Source organism: Zonotrichia albicollis, chromosome 16 (genome assembly GCF_047830755.1).
Source record: "Zonotrichia albicollis isolate bZonAlb1 chromosome 16, bZonAlb1.hap1, whole genome shotgun sequence".
NCBI classification, from domain to species: Eukaryota; Metazoa; Chordata; class Aves; order Passeriformes; family Passerellidae; genus Zonotrichia; species Zonotrichia albicollis.
In genome coordinates, this window is record NC_133834.1 from 8,947,858 (window position 1) to 8,969,746 (window position 21,889).

General features: G+C 44.4%; 1 protein-coding gene across 4 annotated transcripts in view; it reads right to left on the bottom strand.

Annotated features, from left to right (window-relative positions):
* The window catches only part of BMERB1 (bMERB domain containing 1), a 59,576-nt gene extending 37,817 nt beyond the window's left edge, over window positions 1-21,759 (bottom strand). The window contains exons 1-4 of one of the 4 annotated variants that reach the window (XM_074552933.1): window positions 21,321-21,759; window positions 19,915-19,985; window positions 18,668-18,697; window positions 14,274-18,353 (exon numbers count right to left, since the gene is read on the bottom strand). In XM_074552933.1, coding sequence (XP_074409034.1) covers window positions 18,174-18,353; window positions 18,668-18,697; window positions 19,915-19,985; window positions 21,321-21,621 — 582 coding nt within the window. In that variant the 5' untranslated portion in view covers window positions 21,622-21,759 and the 3' untranslated portion in view covers window positions 14,274-18,173. Of the gene's footprint in view, window positions 1-8,187; window positions 8,573-8,672; window positions 8,926-14,273; window positions 18,354-18,667; window positions 18,698-19,914; window positions 19,986-21,320 lie in introns of those variants that run through there. The other 3 variants (XM_074552934.1, XM_074552932.1, XM_074552931.1) reach the window with 3 other exon arrangements.
* Window positions 21,760-21,889: the final 130 nt, after the last annotated feature.

The following is a 21,889-nucleotide window of genomic DNA, read 5'->3' on the forward strand; positions in this document are numbered from 1 at the left end:
GCAGAAAAGCCAAAACCATCTGGTTCTTTCTCACTGAATTCTGAGGTGAAACAGCCCAGGGCTCTTCAACTCACACAAATGATGACAGCTGGCAAAAAAATGTTTTGTACTTGCCTTTCATCTGTGGATGTGGAGTCATTCTCTAGCAAGCTCTGTCTGCACCAAGTAAATTGCTTTTGCATACTGACTTTTGATTCACTTTTCTTATGCACTAATACTTTCTTCCTCACAACTGGCACTGGGCAGCTACGAGTTTGAGCTGCTTGAGGTCTCAGAGGCAAAGAAATGAAGGAATTCAAGCAGAGCTTATCTATACCTGAGACAAATCGATAGCTGGCTGTCACCTTCTCTTTGCATACCAGAAAGAAAGAAATGTCATAATCACAGGATGTTTCACCCCTTGCCAAGGCAGAGACAAATGGATCCTGATTTTACTGGCTTTCAAATCACCATGGCTTGCCCTTCACTATCACATCCCACACACTGTCTATGCCACAGACAACATCAGCCTGAAGGAAAATGTGTGCTCAGAACCTGCCAAACTGCAGAACTTCAATCCCCTCCCAGGCACCGTGCCCAGAGGAAGCTGTTTGGGAATCCATGCTAGAGGATGAGGAGAGAAACTACAGATTGGATAAGGAAGGTGGGGACAGAAATGCATAACTGAATTTCTGTGACTTTCTCTGGTGTGAAAAAGGATAATTTGAGGAGCAGCGCTCGCTGCAGGGGCTCCAATGTGTTTCCTAATGATTCACTGCTCAGCCAGGGAGGCTGAAGCACCACTACCCTGCCAGTGCAAATGGTTCTCCAGGGAGCAAATGCTCATCCCTGCTTGCCACAGGGACAAGTGAGGGCAGAGACACCAAGCCCGTGGGGCAGCCTGACACAGATTCCCAGGAGAGCCCTCCTGGCAGTGACACAGCCCCAGATTCCCTCCCCAGAGCTTTCTGAAGAGAATCACAGTGAGCAGGGCTCTAGGAGATTATGGTCCAGTTCTGCTTTTACTGAGATCAGTGAGGAAATTTCCATTCATGCCAATGGAGCCAGCATTGTGTTTTCTATTTTCAACCAAGAAAGTGTCAATCAGGCTCCTCCATCCCTTCCCAGGGAGGTCAGGTCACTGTCCTGCTCTCTTGGCTTCAACTCCATTACTCTAAAACTCATTTTGGCCTCCTGGACTGCAAGGACAGAAGTGGTAGGTATTGACTGTTGATTCCTTCCTTGGTTTGAGTTGTTTTCTACAAAAGATGAACTAATCTGTTAAATCACTTCATAGTGAGATCTTTTGTTCTAATTTTACCAGCATATGAGAAAACCCAAATGTGGGTGTAAAAAACTACTAAAAACCCTAATCAATGAAGGTTTGGGTGGTGGAAGGATTCAGGGCAATAAAAAGATCTTTAAACACTGCCGATATTTTTACAATGACAAATTCCCTCTTGCATTTTGGTAGTGTTTGCAGTCATTAGGCTTTTGCAATGAGCAGTTTGTGCCACTGGAAATCATTCATCCTCATTTAGTAACACATTCTCTTAAAATTATTTTCTCAGATATTTTGCCCTTTATGAGCTGACAGAATGTTGATAATTCATGTTTCGTTTCTGGTCCTGTAGGGCAACTAACATAATTTATCCAAGGGTGCTCCCCCTGATTTCTCATAGTTTGCCCTCCAAGCATGCATTTTTCATCTCTGAGTTTTGAATCCATTTATAATGTGCCTTTTAAGTAGGCAGACAGCAGAACATGTTTCATGGAAATAAATCAGCATTATTTATTGTCTCTGGGTCTATTTTATTAAGTAAGATTTTTATGAAAATGGAACATATTTGGCTACAGAAGAAAAACCCTCTGGGAATAAGGATTAAAGAGTGCTGAGTTCCAAACTTTCCTGTACTCAGTAACTACAAGAAAATAAAGAGTGCTGAGTTCCAAACTTTCTTGTGCTCAGTAATGACAAGAAAACTCTAGTAACCTCACCCAGGATACACAGTACTGTGCAGTGCATGCCCAATCCCAACTGTAAGTTTTGATTCTTGTTTTATAACCACCCTTGAGGCAGACATACACACATTCTCACAAGTGGTTTCTCTGATGAAAACATGCCATGCAACTAAGACATCAGTTATCAAACACAGTAAAAACAAATTACACAGACTGAGTCCATAATCCCACAGGCTACCAACAGCAAGGATGATTTGTGTAGTTCAAAGTGTCCTACTTTCCAAATCTAACACATTTTTTTTCTGTAAAAAATTTTTAAAGGAAATGAGAAAATTCATGAGCAACAGTCTCAAATAAGACACTTTAGATTGATCTATGACTCTTTCAGCAATTATTGTTGACACTGGTTTGCCTATAAACACTGCATTACACGTTAAGTGTTGATTTCCTGCTTGGGCACAGAGTTTTGGATGCCATTAACCCCCAGATTTACAAGTGCCTCAGGTGAGAGAAATGTCTTTGCTGAGACATGTGAGTGGATGTGCAGCAGTAAGATCTAGATCCATAATAACCACCATGTTTTGGCAAAGCAGCCCCTATCCAGGATTACACAGAAGGGGTCAGGCTGGCAGGGAACATCTCTCATGCTCATCTCTCCTTCCCTGCTCAGGCAGGGTCGTTCCAGAGCACACAGCACAGGATTGTGTCCAGATGGGTCTGGAATATCTGCAGCGAGGGAGACTCCCCAGCCTCTCTGGACAATCTGTCCCAGGGCTCGGGCACTCTCAGGGAAGAAGTTCTTCCTGGTGCTCAGGTGGAACTGCCCGGGCATCAGTTCCTGCCCGTTCCTGCTGGGCCATTGCTGGGCCAGGGAGCAGAGCCCGCTCCCTGCTCTGAGCCCTCCCCGCTCACACTGACAGGCGCTGCTGAGGTCTCCTCTGAGCCATCTCCTCTGGAGGCTGAGCGGCCCCAGCTCCTTCAGTCTCTTCTTGTTCCTCCCAGCCCCTCTGGCTTTGATTACATCAGGATGGATTTGGTTGTGCAGAACCTTGGGACAAGTTAGGCAGTAATTAAGCTGCATTTTTTTGTTGACAAACCCTGGACACACATAGCCAGACAAAAAAAGTGAAGGAAGGGCAAAACTCATGAAATGTGCTAGGGGGACTATGGGAGCAAGGGTACCCATTAACTGATATATTTCTGTTCTGTGGCCCTGAGAAACCCACATAAAGCATCACCTGGAAGAAGCTGCTTTAAGAGTCCCAGTTTCCCCCACTGTTGACCAATATTTTAGTAGGAATTCACTCTGAGGCACTGAAATATTTCCAGTTCTCCCTTTTCTTTCTTTCTCAGTAGCTGCCTGGAGCAACCAGCTGTGGGAGGGGGAATTAGAAAAATGAGACAATGTGTATAATAGCATAAACTGGATTAGTCTCACTCTGTCAATCATTCTCTGGGCTCTTTGTGAAGCAAATGAAAACCCAAGTTACAGCTTTCCTTCATGAGCTACAGGGGATGCAGCAATGACCTGGTGGAGGTTATTAAATGGAACATTTTAGGTACACACTGCCAGCCAAAATCACCATTGACTTAGAAAAACACTAAGCTGTGTAGGGGAATTTTAGAGCCACCTGACTGCCATCAAAGCAGGTGAGCTTTACAACTGTTCTACAGAAAACAGCCTCCATCCTTTCTAGAAAACCCTTTCTGATTTTCAGTGTGGGAGTTCTGTCTTGGTTCCACAGATCAGACACAGCTGCTTTTCCTCTTGAAGTACAATACAAATATGTTAACATTAAAAATAATGAACAAGATAAGAATCTAGAAGTGGCAGCATCCTTCCAATCAGCTGTCTTCATTGATGACAATGTTTTGCCTGATATTTTCTAAAAAGGTCTAGGGTTCACTATTAATGTTTTATTGCCACTCTCCACTTTTTGGTCACTTTCTTTTCAAAAATTTTACACAGTCGTGGGTTAGGGTTTTTTTAAATGGAGACATGGAAAGAATATTAATTACATTCTCTGTTGGAAGCCCATGTTCAGACCTTCAGAAAGCCAGCATTCTTGCTGTTTCTATAAAAAGCAGCATAACTGTGTGTATCCTTCAGTTAGCCTCTTTCCCACCTATTTAATAGATGGCCTGAATAAGCCTAATTTGTTTTGTGTCTTTTACTGCCTGTAATAGATACAATTAACAATTATGGGGAATTTACAGTGACACAAGGGCATGACTGTTCACTGCATGAACAGCAGTGGTGGTTGGGTCATATAAATTGTTTTTGTGCCTCTGAAGCTTACTTTTTCTTTTTTTTTTTTTTTTCTATTTTAAATCAGAGTGGAAACATGATGAGCTTGGGTTATGAGAGTATGATGGGCAGGGTCCTACTGCATCCCTGACTGACTGGGGAGGGGTTGAAGCAACAGGAAGTTTTTATGCAAAGCACCAACATGGGTTTGTGGATGTCTGTGCAATATGTGGGGTGTTATGAACAAAGGCCCAAAGGTATTTGTTTGAATATTTAACTATCAGATGAGAGAAACAAAATATTAAATAGTCTGTGTTTTCAGTGCTCAGCAGCAGAGCACATAAATACAAACAAGAGTCTTTCTGCCTTACAAATTTAGAAAGATTTTGAAGACAAACTAAGTGAATGTGGTGAAATAGGTTTTCACATGTGTCAGTCCAGGATGTCAGTGAACCTGGAGCCTGTTCTGTCTTCCTGCTGTTGGAAGAAATCAGAGTGATCTCAGAACTAGATTCACCCCACTGGTGCTGTTCTGGAGTGCTCTCACAGCTGCTTGCCTGGACAGAACCTGTGCTACAGCACCCACAGCAAGAAGGGAGAGCAAGAAAAGCCACCTGTGAAGGGTTCATGCTACTGCTGGGAATCTCCAGCCTCTGCATTACTGATCTGTAACAGAGTCCCTTTGCTCTATTCTCCACATCATATCCCAGAACAGTCAAAAAGGTGGATCTCTGCAATACAGGAGTGTGGCAGCTCACCTCCAATGCTGAGTTACCTTTCAAATGAAAACAATAAGCAAGTTTCATGGTGCACTAAACTGCATCCAAACATAACCTTTGCAGTTTTCTGGCATTTCTGCTTCCTTATGCTGATTCGAGCTGGAGGATTCCTGGCGAATTTTGCATTTAGCTCCAGCCCTCATATAAATTGCAAGAGGACAGAAAAGCTCAGCAGAAATGTATCTGAGAAGTGCAGTGTCCAAAAGGACGGTGAAAAACTGCTTTGTTTCTCTGTGGCTCTTTGCCTGGTGTGCATGCAGTTATTTAATCAGGGCTTTATGAGCCTCTGCCAGCAGCAAGACAGATGATTCTAAATGAAGCTGTGCACTCAGTAATAAGGACTGACCAAAGTGCTCCAGTGCTCTGCCTCAGAGCAGGCTCCCAAAGTCTATGTTGTAAAAATCATTTACTGGGAAGGCTGTAACCACATTATTATTATACAAACCTGACAATTCCTAAGCTTGTATTCTATGTGCATGCACTAGAAAACAGATGAGTTGCCCTGTACATAGTAAACCACCATTTTTAATGTTCTCTAGTCCTTGGAAATTTCCTCTTGTATGTGAAGAGAAAGGCTTCAGGGACTTGTTAAAGAGACACCTTTAAGCAATTTAAGCTTGCACAGATCCTGACACAGTCAGGTCACAGGGCATCAGATCCTCAGCTACTCTGAACCAGCTTAACTCCACAGATGACCTGGCTGAAAGAGGCCATGGCAGGGTAGAAATATACATGATGTACGTTCCATTGCTGTGAAGAAACTCATCTTCGTTCAAAACCAACCCCCAGCAATGCTTTCAGCACCACGGACAGAGAAGCCAGCACAGAGCTCCCATCCCTCTGACAAATCGAGGAGCAGCTGCCTGACTTCCATGACGTTCATTCTCCCTGCAAGGGACATAATCACGATGTACATTCCCGTGTGATAAGGCTGCCCTCCCATCACAGGCACTGACAGGGAGCAGCACTCTGCTGTGCAGTGCTGCACAGATACACAAGTTCTGCCTCCAAAGACATCCTGGTTTAATACCACAAATCCTCAGAGTAAAAAGGGCAAATTCATGTGCAGTAATAAACTTCTGCTTTTGTTAATACTCTTAACGGGCATTTCATATTTCAAACAATATGCAAATACCAAAGGCTAATTGTTAACATCGGTAAAAAAGGGGATGACAGTTTTTCAGCTCCTTCACAGACAGTCTGGCGAGTACTGTCATCACGCCATGCAATTTAGAATGACTGTAAGGAAGCATTACAGTAAATAGTAAGATCTATTTATTTTAAATCAATGCAAAAGTGTGACCAGAAGTCAGTGTTAGCATTTAAATAGGGAAGATAGGCAGGAATAATCTAAACCAGTTACTATAAATAGCATTTTCCACAGTATTTTTAAAGAGCTGAAGCCTAAGAGCAAACAAAAGAAATCAATTATTCAAATATATAATATAATAATTTTCTCCTTTTCAAAGACCAGATTGTACTCTCTAGATTAATTCCTATTCCTATCTAAATTGTTATACACAGAGAAATACTCTCATTAAACAGAAAGTAATGTGCAGAATAGCAGCTCAGAGCAGAGCCAGGGTGCACACCTGGACACTGGGTCCTAGTCCTGCCAACAGCACACTCTGGTGCTGGTACCAAGCTGTGATTTGGGTGGCAGCTCAGGGCTGAGCACATATTTTTAAGCAGATCAGATCTCCCTCTCAGCCTGTACATTGCTCTCTTCCAAACAGACCACCTTTTGTTCAAAACTTACAAGACATAACCTTTCGTGGCACCTCAGGATAGCAGTTTTTATTATTGTTATTACGAGTGCTGCACTGCACTCAGCTCCTGAGTGCTGGAACAAAACCAGACCCAGTTATGAGAACAAGAAAAGCACGTCTGTATCGTGCCAGGGAACCTGCAAAACTGTTGCATGTGTCTGACTCAACCAACTCAGTCAACAGAGATTTCAGTCTTTGAGTCCATTTTAGAAAGTGTGGAGTTTCTCACTGCTGAATCTGTGCCAGGCACTGCAACAAAACCAACACTGCAACTGAAGCACCAGTCGGAGAATTACACCCTGTCATCAGCATATGGTAGACAATAACATAGCCATGGAAAACTGAAGCTAGAGGTGAAGCATCATTCCAGAACACAGCACTCTCTGAAAAGTAAACATAGCAGATGCACTGGCTAAAATGTGCTACCAAGGTGCTGCAAAGCCATGCCATGTTTAAAAGCATCCAGGTGAGACTTCACAATTCACATCAAAAGATGGGTGGGGAACCAAAGATATCAGCAACCCCAGTACCAGCCAAGTTTAAGGAGTCACAACAAACAGCACACAAAGATTAAATTTCTGTGGCCAAACCAAACACTTGATGAAACTTAGAAAATATTTTTCTTGATACTGCCTAGTACAGTTTTAGTGACTAGCTTTTCAAGATCTTTTGTCTCAGTGGTTACCTGGTAAATTATAAAGGGTTTGCAAGCTTATTAGGTTGTAAAGAAGACAGTTCTGCCAGTAGAAGAATAATAGCTGGTACCTTACAGAAAACGAGGTCCCATGGATAATGTGAATTGGCAGTGATGTATGTTTCAACTACTCTTTCCATCAGCACTTTGGACAGGTTATGTCAATTGCTGCTTCCTGGTAAATTACGATTTCAAGAAAGCTTTCCCAGCACACAACATTTGTTGAGCTCATCAACACAGTGCAACCACTGAAGGTGTGAATTAAGTGCTGTATTGCTGCACCCTCTGCCCGAGATAACGAGGGAATAAAGTGATCGTCATCTGCGCTTCCAAACTTGAAACACGTTAAAGACTACCAACCTTTATGAAAATCTCTATGTTAAATCCCACCTGCTAAGAAAAGGTCCCGGTAATCCCGGCTCGGGCACCCGCTCCCCGCCGGGCTCCGCGCCGCCCGTGCCGCAGGGAGGGAAGGCTGGAGCCCGAGCGGGGCTGGAGCGCCCGGCGGGGCTGGAGCCCGAGCGGGGCGGGAGCCCGAGCCGGCCCGGCGGGGCTGGAGCGCCCGGCACAGCCGAGCCGTGAGCCCCACACAGCCCCCGGCCAAGCCCCGGCTCAGAGGGCAAAGCGGTCACACGGACCCCGCTCCCCGAGCGGCCCGGGCTGGGCTCGCCCCGCCAGCAGCCCCCGGGACCGCCCGGCCCCGCCGCAGCCGGGGCTCCCCGGCCGGCCGGACCCGCACCCGCGGCCCCCACTCACTTCTGCCCAGCGCCTCCGCCTTCCACTCCGTCTCCTCCACCGCTCCGTAGCGCCGCGTGGGTCTCTCGGCCTCGGCGCTGGCCGAGATGGACCTGCGGAGCTCCATGGCCGGCACCCTCAGCCCATGCGGCGGCGCGGGCGCTGCTGCGCGGGGCTCGGCGCTCGGTGCGCGGCGCGGGGCCCGCGGGCGGGGGGCGGGCAGGGGCTCCGGCACATGCTCAGTGCGGGGCCGGGGCGGGGGAGCCGCCGCACAAAGCCGTGTCACACCTCGCACATGCTGCACACACGCCCCGCCCGCCCGGCCCTGCCTCCGCTCGGTGGGCACTGCCCGCTCCGGCTGCTGCCCGGAGCCCCGTGCCCGCGGCTCGCTGCTGCGGCTCTGCCCAGCCTTGCCCAGCCCTGCCTTACCCTGCCCAGCCTTGCCCAACCTTGCCCAGCCCAGCCCTGCCCTGCCCTGCTCCCCTTACACGGCCAGGTTCACAAACCCGCTCGCTGCCGGGGCACAGTGGAACTGTCCATCTTTTGGCCGGCGCAGCGCTGAGCACATTTCTGACCCGAGCAGCTGGGGAATAATGGTGACATCCACGGCCACTCACGGCTTTTGCAGTCTAACACGTCTCAGGCTCCTGTACATGCAGCCTTTGGCTTTCCTAAAAGTCCTGCACTGACTGGAATGACACTCATTCCAGCATCACGTTGCTAGAAGCCAGAGAACAGCATTCAAACAAGTGATGCAATTTTGTGTCTCTCATTTTTCATCAGCATGCAGCTTTGCTGTTTATGCAGCCTGCTGGGAATAAAGGAAATGACTTTGCAGGAAGCACAAATGCGGTGATTATTACTGTTATTACTAAGTTTTTTCTTTTGTTGTAGGGGAGGTTATATGGATGAAATCCCTGAACAGCATTTTACAGTTGGAACCTGCCTTTCCTAGTGAGATCACATTGCACTTTACTGTGAGTGGCACAACTTCTCACATAAAGACAATGGAGCAGGAGTTAGACAGGCTGTCCAGCGCCCCACTGCAAATCAGGGGTTTAACACTTTTTGCCTCACCTATAAAGAATCATGGGATACTCTGGGTGAATACTGGGAAAGCTCACTTGTTTGTCACCTCCTTTTGCCTGCAAAGTCTTGTCCTTAATCATCAACACTTCAGAAATACCTCTGGATTCAGTGGTACACTTACTAATTGGACTGGCACACAGTGATGCTATTGTGTGAGCAATTTTGTTTGAGGAGTGCTTCACATGCCAGAGGCAAGAACACCTCCACATTGCTTTTAAAACTGTAACTGAAAATTTCTCTACTTGTCTTCCTGAGAATTGGAGTTAGCCAACAAGATGAGCTAGACAGTTTTAGGACATCTTCAGGGCACTCTGATTTCTCTCTGTCAGCTGAGCTCCCCGGAGATGTGCCGTGAATTGAGCACCAGACGTGCTGGAGCAGCTCTTGCTGGCTGTGCAGTGCCTCAGCCTCACTGGCTTGGCCTTTGGAGCCAGAGCCCAAACAGAGCTGTGAGTCAAGCAGAAGAGCTTGGCAGGACTCTGCACAGCTGATTTGGGTGACGGTGCAGCTGCCTGCTGGGGTGGGCTGGACTGACTCACTGGTAGAAGTGAGGAACACAAGTGTGGGAGGAATAAGAGTCCATCTGGAATCTGGATGAGAGTGGGATTAAGGGAAACAGGCTGATCAAGGAGAAAGGCCAATTTTTGGACTATTTCATTTCAAACCATCCTTTCAAGTTTTTTAGGTAATTACAACCCAACTGCATTGTTTAGGAGATGGGGGAGTTATCCTAGAAATAGTTGAATATTTAAAGCTCTGCTTTTGTTAGTATGGCTGAAAAACACCCACTAGGCAGAAACTCATGTACAAAGAATTTACTTACATAAAGCAAAGAATATATAAGGTGATTTATTGTAATTAGGAAGTTTTCACCTGCCCATTTTGAGAAGTCCCAAAATCCAGTAACAGTCCAGTTCTACAGAGGTTCTGCACAAATATTTTTGGAAGAGTAGGACCCAAGTATGTATCAATTATTTGCTAATGTAATATCAGCATTTTTGTTAATGTGACTCTGGAGTATTGCTGCTGCTGCATTTGCCAATGGAATTAAATTTCTCTCCTAAGATGATGTTTTTCAGTGGACCTAGCAATAGAAATTATAAATGCATTTCCTTACTCATGAAGACTGGTTTTCTTCTGCTGAAAGCACTGTTAATGCAGAAAATACAAACATTTGGGTATTTTCTCACTGCTTATAACATAATGCCTGGTAGAGAAACAGAGGTGCACTTTGCTCTTGCAATCATTTCCCTGGCAGCTTCAGTTCCCATTTCTCACTAAATCCTGCCACCAGGAGCTAGAGCTGGGCAGGAACAGTTGGCAAATCCACTCTCCTATCTCTTGCTCTCTGGCCTCTCTCAGACATCACAGATTCCCCATGGCAGATATGACTTACTTAGATTTATCTCATCTTTTTTTAGTGTGTATAGAAGGTCAGAATACACAGCACAAATCTGGGAGATGCAGCAGCAAAGAGGCAGGGCATAAATGTCTGGTAGAAAGAATGGAAAAATCTGTGCACTTCAAAAGCTGCAGTTCTGACACAGAAATTTCAGGAGCATACTTCACTAAACTCTTTTCTTTCCCATTTTACTTTTGTCTTAGTGACTTCTTTCTACGTTCACTGTCTTTTTAAGGTACAAATTTCACAGAAAAAGCTGCTAGAGCATTTATCAGATACATTACTAATACCACGAGTAGTGAAGCTGCCTATGTAAGAGCCTTATTTTTGGCAATGGGAGCCAAGTCCAGTGGTATGACTGAAGTGACTGCTGTGCAGGTGAGTCACTGTGCAGGTGGCTTTTGCATCAGTGATGGGTGTCCATAGCTACTAAGGAAAAACAGATGTTTGAGTTCAGTAAATATAGATGTTGACATAAATTGGTCTGGGCTATTTTAGACTTGCAAACACAGCAGGCAACAAGTAATATTTCAGCCTGTATGTGGGCATGTCCATTTTGAAGTAATAAACATCCTGTGTAAATTTTGCAAACACAGCAGAACACAGCTCCGGGCACAGCTCTCTCAGGGCCTGAGCCTTTTCTCATTTCACACGGTCCAAAATGTAAAGGTGACTTTCTGTAAGCTCCCATTTTACTTACACAAGTTGGTGTCTTACAGAGAGAGCTCAAAACTGCCTGCAAGCTGTGAGGCACCCAAAGGGACTGTGCCACTGTCTTGCTGATTCATGTCCCTGTGCAGAGTCCTTGCTCCATTACCCCAACAGGCAAGTTCACTTCTGTGGGCCATTTCACTACTCCCCTCACTGGAGCTGTAAGCTATAAAGTCACTGCCCTGACTTCTGAAGGGGTTTCTTTACAATTTTAATTTCTCTGTATATTGGTACCTGTGTTCCATTGGATTTTTTTTGCCAATTTCTGCCCCAAAACAGTAAGTAAAACATTGTATGGGTAATTGCTGTGATGTATCAGGTGTAGTTATGAACATATAATAATTCATTACTGTCTGATGACCATTAGATATGGAACTAATACAAAATCCTTCAGTGTCATTGGCATGTCATGGCTAATCAGCTGCAGTTAACAGTCTTGTTACATTTTGGATGTAAAAGTATGTGATGCATGAAATGGAAGCAGCTGGACACCCTTAGTAGGTGAGTGAAGGTGGGTTTTAATTCCCAGAGAGGTGTAAGCAATGGCAAAACAAGAATACCACAGGGCACCAGTCTCTCAGAGGTAGATTTCTCCAGGCCAGCATAGAACAGGAAAAAACAAACAACTAGAGGTGGAAAATTGAATCATCGAAATTCATGTTTTCTTTCCCAAATATTTCAGCAATGAGAGGAAAGATGTTATCCTGGCAAATAAAAAAAAAAAAGAATAATGAGAGTTTGTTCTTATGTATGCACACACTATGGGCATGTTAGCTACAGCAAGATACTAATTCCAGGGAAGAGTTATAACTTAAATTTCTCTGCCACCAAGTTACACCCTGTAAAAGGACACACAATTCAGAATGAAGCTGACACTTCCTCCACAGCTAAAGGATCTCATGTGCTGCAGAACTTTGTGTGCATGGTTTGAGCCCATATGGGCCAAACCCTGTATTTATCACAGCCATCTGGGTGCTTGTGCATTTGGGTTCTGTTGTAACTGGATAAAGCACAGTGACAGAAATGGGGAACAGTTCTCATTCCCAGCCAGTTCCCATTGTCCCAGTATCTCTGGTGACTGAACTACTTGCCAGGGGACATATCCATGCTCTCTCTTGGTCCCTCTGTTTCTGTCAGGCTCTAGGGTGTAAAATGGAAAGGGACTTCTCAATATCCCATTTTTAAGGTCTTCTGGCAGAGGGGAGCATTAGCATAGGTGTCCCTGTTCCATCTTTTACACAACCCCCAAGTGTGTGCACACTCACCTGCTGTCATTTTTCCCTGTTGTTTTACAGCCCCACTTCATGACTGGCTTTCCCTGAACACAGCAAACAAAACCACCCATTCTTCAGCTCCTGAAGCTCTCCTGTACCTGCTGCTACAGCACAGCTGTCCTTGAAAATGTCTTTTCTGACCCTACTTCACACCTCATTAGACTTTTCCAGGCCCAAGGTTTCTTTCAGCACCTTGGTGTAATTGCTACTGGTGTTGCAGAGGAGGGAATGATACATTCTGCTCTATTCTTTGCACTAAACTGTTCTTCTACCTGGATACAAGGTGCAAGATTTTTAGGCATGACCACAATAAATTAATAAACTGCAAAAAGGCAGTGTTTATTAGGGTGGATGATGTTGGTAAGTGTATGCAACACATGCAGACACGTAATCTGCATTCTTTGTTCTTGTTTAACATGGATTACAGTAACTTCAGACATGGTGGGCTTAGCAAGTGCCTGTGAGTTCTCAGTGCAGCTTGGGCATTAAGAGAGAGCAGACATCCTTGGCTGGTTTAGAACAGGAATGTTAGGCAGAGATAGAAAAAATATTATCTGAGGCATATGTGAAAGGCACTGGGATTAATACAGCATTACTGTCCACATCTCAAATTAGAGGTTGCACAGCAAAAAAGGGTTTGCAAATGAGATTCAAGAGTGATATAGCAAAGGGCTAACAGAGCTAAAGTTATTCCAGTTTACCCAAGGAGTAAACAAAAACTCTGCTTACCACTACATGCACACAGAAGGCTTTGCCTGCTGTACCTAGTCTTTAAATCTTGTCAGAAAGGAAGTAACATTTTATTAGAATGTTTAAGGCTAGATTGATGTGGGTAGGTAATAAGATTTCATAAGAACACATAAATAATTTCTTTGAGACACAGAATCCTCTGTCATTTGAAGTGTTTGGCTTAGTTCCTAGAAGATGGCATTGGAGTCAACATCACTGGTTCGATTCAGGAAGAACTCTTTGCTTTGCACTACCCAAGGATTCAGACTGAGTGATGTTTTTTCTCCCTGTTGGCCTTGAAGTCTGTGAAACAGAATTTTTCAACTTGAACTCTTTCCATAAAGCTTCCTCCTCATTCTAAATATACAAGAAGTTACAGCAGGGAATGGAGGTGGTGTCTCTCTTCCAGTTGTGGAATACATTACTCCCTTCAGCCTCAAATCTTCTGAACCATTTCCTTCCCAAGAGTATCCCACACAAACTTGACTGAATTCAGTCAGTAAGGACCCCATTTCTAACCTCTGTTCTCTAGAAAATTTGTTTATATCTTATTCCTACCTGAAATCCTCCATTCCTTCTGCAAATATATTAATTATCTAAAGAAATATTTATATCAAAATTTTGAATCTTTTTAATAAAAGTCCGCTAGCTTCAGCATAAGACTTTGGAGATGGGAGCTCTGTTCTGAATTTATTCAGAAATGGCAGATGACTTAATGTATGTAACTAACCTCTAAATGCAGTGAATAATCCCTCCTTAGTTTTTACTCTGCTGCTGTGTTAAGGTCTGTAACATCAAATTGAGCTTTTAGCTGTATGTGCTCCACGAAGATCCCATAAGAACTTTACAAATTATCTGGCTTTGTTTATACACATATGAGTTAAAGACAGACAGAGCCAAAGAACAGCATTTAATATTTATTAAGCCTTTGCAAAAACATAGACAATTTCAGTCAACTCGAAATTCATTATTTTAGTAAAATTCAAGTGTCCCTTGCACATCTCACTGGATTGGCACTAGCAGTAGAGGCAGCAGCACAGGCAGGAAGCACTGGCACTTACAGCAGAGGATTGGAAGGCTGAAGCTGCATAGATTTCAAAGGTTGTTCTATAAAGAGAACTCAGCACATCAGATATGGTAACAGACTAGAGGCAGTTTCACCTTTGCTGCAGCAGGAACTGGTTATTTTATGCCGTGTTACTGGGTGGGTGCTTCTGGTGTGAAAAAGACAGAGGCCTTCTGGTGAATTTTCCAAGGATGTGTTTAGCATACTAGTAAGCACAGAAGGTTCATTTACATAAAAGATTTGCAGTAGAAAAATAAATTTTGAAATTCTCATTTTATCAAATTCAAATCTCCACAGCCATCCAGAATAACATGGAGCTGGAACTGATATAAATGTCTGCTCATCCCATGTGCTCTTAGAGAGGATCCATGACTAAAGATATCACCTGTCTGCATGCCTAATAGCTGCTGGCAGTGTGTTGCTCCTTCCCGAGCACCTCTGTGATGTAAAATTCTGTTCATCCTGCTGGTTGTGGAAATCTGCATGTTCAGCTGGCAGTAAGATCAGTGCAATTCCTGGAAATAGTCATAAAGCCCTCATGACTGTTTTTGAAAGGGTAGCAGAGACACATTAGGATAAATCTTGCCCATCTTTTTTCTTATTTCTTTTTTTATTCCCCCAGGAAATTACTGAGTTGTTAGAAGAAGCAAACAGAAGTTTACACATGCGTCAAATAGGGTTGGACTAGTTGACCTGGGTTGGAAATACAGATGTCCTTTCCAACCTCAGCCACTCTGTTATCCTGTGAAATTAATTTTCTAAGCCAAAAAGGTATCAAGGAGTAATGAAGGCTCTAACAACTAAGGGATTAAATCCTCAGACTAAACTGTCAGAGGAAGAAAATCTTTAGAAGGTCCATTAATTTATGCATACTGAGAAATTGTCCCAATGCAGCTTCATTATTTTGCATTTTGTGGGTCTGAAATGTTTGTCAGACCAATCAGTGCTCACAATTAAAAGGGAAAAAACAAAATTTTTTTAATGTGAAAAGGGACTTGTGTTACTTAGCTGTCAAATGCCTTAAGAGAAATGGAGAAATTGAAAGGATTATGCAGGATCTAAAGTCTACTGAAATATAAGAGCCACAGGCTTCCATTACATGAAAGAACTGTACTTCAAGTAATAAAAGATGGAGAGAAATCCTGAACTCCCCAGCCAGAGAAACTTGAAGACAAAACAGGATTTAGCTCAAATTCCCAAGCAAAAATCTGGTAGCACAAAAGCAAGAGCAATAAAGCACAGCTTGTATAAGCTTCTAAGCCATTTAAAATAAAAGATGGATCTTTCATTTATTAGTTTTTCCTGATGAAAAAAGGCATCAGCATTATACAGATTATGAGTTATAAATTCTTGATTCATCTGGAAATTCAGTTTCACCTACTATACCCATGAAGAAAGATTTTTTGCTCTGAGTTACAGCAAAATATCACATACTGCTTACAGCAAACCAACAGCATTTCACTCCTTGTAATGACATTATTTTCCAGGTCCCTTCTCCAAGTGAATGCTATTAATCATTAAACACATAAGGCACAAGCAGAAATAAAAATAAATAGCATCTGTAAAAAAAAGTTAAATAATTAGCACACCTTACCAGAAACTTTTAGCTCTTACTAAATAGAACAGACTTTAGAATACCAGTCTGATCCCAAAAATATCAACAGGAAAAAAACACTACTGGAATTGCTTCTTTATCCTGAGGACTTTATACACACAAGAACAGTAGAACAGCTATAGCTGTCTGAAGCATCTGTTCACTCATTTTTTAAATAGACAGACAAAATTCAGTCAGTTCCTCTGTGCATTCCTACTCCTCCTGGGATGTCCAGCATCAGGACTGCTCAATTCACACTTGGTGATTCATGCAGCAGGGGAATACAACTCACCAAGGAAGAATACAACTACAAGGAATCTATTGACACAGCAGCCACTCCTCTGAGCTCCATGTCCCAGAGGGACAGAAATGACTTTCAGTGCACATTTCAACGTCCACAGTTCAACCAACCAGCCAAGCTGGAGATGTCCATGGCAAAGCTGTCAAAAGCCAATTAAAACTAATTCCACCTTGAGGCTGTAGGCAGGGGTGCTCTCCCACACCTGCCTGTGCAGTGCAGATGGAATTGCCGTGACTGGTCCATGCTCACAGGGAAGGCACCTCCTCCCCTGGCTGCCAGCAGAGCAGGCTGTGCAAGCAGCCCCTGCCCTCTGCCCTCCTCTCACTGCTGCAGTCCTCTGCCCAAAGCCATGTGGGCACTCTGCATCACTCTTGAGCACTGGGTTATGCTAAACAAATTCATTTCACCTGAAATAGATGCTTGCATGAACCCTTTTCCTTCCTCAGCTAAGCAGCACTGGGCTCCTACAGTGACAAATAATTGTTAGTAATATATTAAGTAGTACAGCTGCTGGCCAAAAGAATGGATATTTATAACCTAAGCAGGCTTTGGTACACTATTTAGACAAGGCTGAGGAATTCAGACATTCCTCAACGGGGTTTATTATTGTTGTAACAGAGGGATTCAGAGTCTTCTCTTTAGAATCAGACCCATTAAATCAGATACTCTTTCAAGCTTACAATTTAGTAACTTCAAGGCATAAAATCCCATTCTAATATAGCAAGGGCTCCTTTACTGGTCTGATTTCAACTCACTGCAACCACAGAAATTTGCACAGAGATACAAATGCACATTTTAAAAATACCCGTATCCAGACCTGATCCTCAAGCTGACAAAGCAAATCCATGATTAATTTTTTACCTTCTCCTAGTCTCCTATGTATAATTACCCAGTGTCTTCCATGAATAGGAATGTTTAAAAGCCATTTGAGGAAAAAATGGAAGTTCCTGACATACAATATAGCTGGATTCTGCCATTCATGCTACCTTCCTTCCTATGTTCTTTTTCATCAAAATTTTAATTATATCTTCAGCATGATGAAACAGCTGAAAGGAGTAAGGAGTCAAGACTCCCATGGCCCTTGAGGAGCAGAGGAAGCTGGGGCTGCACACAGAACCAGAGCTCCCTGCAGTGCTCGGGGGGTTCCACCATGCAGGAGCTGCTTGACTGACCCCAAGGGTCAATGGCAGCACCCACCCCAAAGGGCTCTGACCAGAGTAATCTTTATTCTCCCAGCTGAGATAAAACATGTACAAATATAGCCCAGGTTTGTATATTCTATGAAATAATTAATTTCCTATATAAATTTTCATGTAGAATAAAACAAGTTGGCCCCATAGAAATGTGGGCTTTACAAACACAGCACTTTTGTTTCCTCTCAATGAAACAAATTCAATGCCACTTTTTAGATATGGAATCCATTAAATTTTGTTCTGCAAAGCAATCTTGCATTGATAACAATTGTCAAATCTGACAACTGATGATTTAATGTTCTATTCTCCTTTTTCTAGCAATTACAAGTTGTTTGAAAATTAAATTACAGTTAATATTTCTCCCCAGTGAGGCAGTCTGACAGGATGTACAAATGCTTGCATTGCCCTGTAAGTCAGTTGTTTCCAGATGAGATGCGCTGACAGCATGAAAATAATTAAATGTCAATATACAACTGGCCTCTTTTATGAAAAATAAACAGGCACAAAGACAAACTGTTCCACTGCTTATACTAACCACCAAATGTTGAAATAACTGCTTATTTTAAACACAACATGAGGCTGCAGTGTAATTTACTGACTTTCACAAACCCAGTTTAGCAATTTAGAATGTGTTCAGAATGAAAGTTCTTATTTGTCTGATGATTCTTCATCTGCATTGACCTTCTCTCCTTGGAGCCACATGAACGCTGACTTTGCTGTGCCATCTCCACTCTGCTGGGAAAAGCAAATGAAGGAAGCCCAGACAAAGCCACAGAGGCCAGTGTAAGCTGTTCTCAGGTGAACTGGGATCAGAATGAAGTTTGACAGCTGTGGGGGAAGGAGAGAGAGCTCAGTTAGTGCTCCAGGCACTGTGACCCACCCAACAACTGCACTGCTCCTCCTGGGGCCAGACACAGTGGGGATGGGATGGGATGGGATGGGATGGGATGGGATGGGATGGGATGGGATGGGATGGGATGGGATGGGATAGGATATAGAATAGGATATAGGATAGGATCTCCAGGCACTGTTAGCCACCCAACAACCCCACTGCTCCTCCTGGGGCCAGACACAGTGGGGATGGGAGAAGATCCCAGGTTCTATGGCAGGGAAAGGCTCACAGAGCCACCCTGAGAACTCACCTGCACAAAAGGCCAGTACATCAGTCCTGTCTGAAAGGAAAATGAATAATTTGTTATTCTTATGGATTTCAACCACCAAGATTCATTTTTTCCACATTCAGTGATGACTGAAATGCATTTGAGTAAAATTACTAAAAGGTGTTCAATTACAAATGGAGTTGCTTAACCTAGGGTTTGCCATATCAAACTTCTCATCATCTTCATGAACCTCTATGCTCTGAGTTTTTCAAACACATTATTCCAACTCATTTTAGATACAAAACCCTAAGCACAGTTAATTCTTCACAGGCATCTGACACCAGACACAATAAACGCATTTACCAGATGGGTGAACAAATGTTTAAACATGTGAACATTTGTTTCAGCCATTAATGAAAAATACCACTGAACACTATTTATTTCACACTTGCAATGCTCCTTGTACTTACTCATACACGTAAGGCATATTTAGAAAAATCAATGGATAATTTACTCATAGAACATAAGGCTGATAGAAACCTTATGTTTTGATAGGCTATAGTGGGCACTGCTTTTAGAATCATCTTCCATAGGAATAAAAATAATCCTTTTCCATCCTACCTATATAGTTCTACAATATGAAGAGAAATTCACATTGCAATCACATCTTCCCCTGTTACTTTTTTTTCCCTGCTAATCCATCCATCATTCTTCTTGCATCTGAGAAGCCTTTAACATTCTCAGCTTGCTCAGCTCTGAGGTAGCACGGATAATTTTGTCTTGTGTATGCAGAAATGCAAATCAAAGCCAGCTGTTTATAGCAAAGCCTTCTTAAAACAAGGGGGCTTGTTTCTGAAAGTGAGAAGATTGTCACTGAAAAGCACAGCCTAAAAATGATTCTCTAAGAAAGTGTCCCTATAATTAATTATTTTAATAGGTCTACAAGCATTGTCAATAGTATCACTAACTAAACACTGGTGCGTGGGTAGTTCTTAAGACAAAAGATAAAAAAAAAACCCTGAATCAATGTTGTATTGTAAGGCTGTCATTCAAGCAGAGCTGGGTGTAAGTGTTATGTATATAAACACTGTACATTTCATTTTTTTAAATGGCATAATTTCACCCATCTGGTAGCACTGCCTGACCCAAACTGCCCTCACTTCACGTGACTGCTGGTACTTAAAGCTTCCTACACATAATCAAATAATGGAGTGAAAGAAAGAAAGAGCTAAAAAAGAGTCCTTTTTCATTGTTGTTTAGCTGTGAAATAAGCAAATTGCTTGCCTCACCTTATATGTATTCCAAAATTTCTTTTTACAGTCTGAAAAGATGTCCTCTTTCTTCTGAAGGACACTCATACCTAGTGGTAAAATATTTACAACAATCAGAAAAAATGCAAAAAATGAAATGTTCACATTTTCCAGGGACATCCCAGACCCTTCTCAAAATACATTATAATATCTTTGAAAGAAAAGCTGATATTGTTACACAAATACCATTCTGACTATGTAATAGTGTTACATCAAATCTCCTCATCTATTGACTCCCAGCACTGATACCCAGGATCAGCTGGGATTTATGGGGTGTACAGCTGTTGTGGCATCTGTTTCTCTGCCACACCACACACCTCTGGTGGCGTGCTGGCACAGAGAGGATAAAAGCACCTTTTGCACCCATGAGAGGAGAATGAGGCATTTTGCACATAAGCAGGGGCTCCTCAGGCCGACTCTGGGATCTTCCATGCCTCGGGGTTATCAGTATCTCTCAATGGAAACATTGTTTTACTTCTGCCCAATTCAGGGACTTTTACTGGACCTTTTCTGGTCCTTCAGATCTTTCTGGTACTTGGGCAATTCTAAGTTGTGATATAGTTAAGATCTTGAGCAGAAGTATCTGGTGTTTGACTTCTTTTTTTTACTTCATTTCACTTCAATCACAAATTGAGTATTTTCCCTGTTGGAGTGATAGAATGCACATCTCCCAATCCCAAACAAAAAGAGGACCTGTCTTACTGGCTAACACATTAAGTGAGAGCATTTAAGTACATTAGTTTCACCTATTAATTTTCTTATTCCCGCATGTTTATTTCTGAAACAGATACTAGATATCTTTAAAGTATCTTGTTACTTGCTAGCTTTTGAGATTAGCCTTTAGTAGCATGCTTTATTTCATAGACTCTCACAGCAGAAGCTGGTTCCCTGAACAATGGCATTTCCTGACATCTACACCTGTGTTTTGGAAAACGAGACAGCTGCTGCTGAGAACTGAGCACAGCGATTCAAGCAGCCAAGGATGCTGCAATCCGCACGAGGTGCTCTGCATTCTTTGCTGCTAATTAAATCTACGCGCCCGACCGAGCTCAGGGCAGGCCTCCTTCGGTCCAGCACCGCTCCTGGAGAGCTCTGCAGTGCCACAGGCGGTTCAGCGCCCGCGGGCATCCTCGGGGGGGATGTGCCGGGCTCTGCAGAGCCCCCGGCCGCGGCCCCTCTCCCCGAGCGGCGCTTTGTGGTGCGGGAGCGGCGCGGAGAGGGCAGGGGGTCCCCATTCCCCGGGCCCTTGGGATGGCTGTCGGTCCCGCTGTGCGCGGGTCGCGGTGCGGGGCCGCTGCCGGGGATGCGGGGCCGCTGCCGGGGATGCGGGGCCGGCGGACGCGCGGGGCTCTGCGCGGCTCTGCGGGGCAGCCCCCGGCACTCACCCGTGTAGAAGGCGAGGACGGCGACGGGCGCGCCCAGGAGCTGATCGCAGAGCACCTTGCCCAGCACGGCGGGCGGGCGGCGGCCGGGCAGCGCCCGCTCCAGCGCCCGCAGCCACACGTAGCTGAAGTTGCCGTGGAAGGCCAGGGCCACCAGCGCCACGCGGCGCGTCTGCGCCCAGTCGGGCGGCTGTCCCCGCAGCAGCTGCTGCGCCGCGTCCCCCGCCGCGAACAGCCCCCCGTAGAGCAGCACGTTGCACAGCCACGGGAAGCGCCGCACCCCGCGCAGCAGCGCCCCGGCCATCGCCGGCCGCCGCTTCCGCCTCTCCTTCCTCCTCCTCCTTCTCCTTCTCCTCCTTCCCACGGGCCCGCCCGCCGCCGCCCGGCCCCGCCATCCCCGCGGCCCTGGAGCGCTCCCTGTGCCGGGCTCTGCACGCCGGGCCCCGGTGCGGGTGGATGACCCACGGGTGACGGCAGGGCAGCCGGGTGTCAGCTCCGGGCTCGCTTCCCAAGTGCTGTGCACTCACCCCAGGATGTAGGTGACCGTGTCGCCTGGGTTCGGTCTAAGCAGC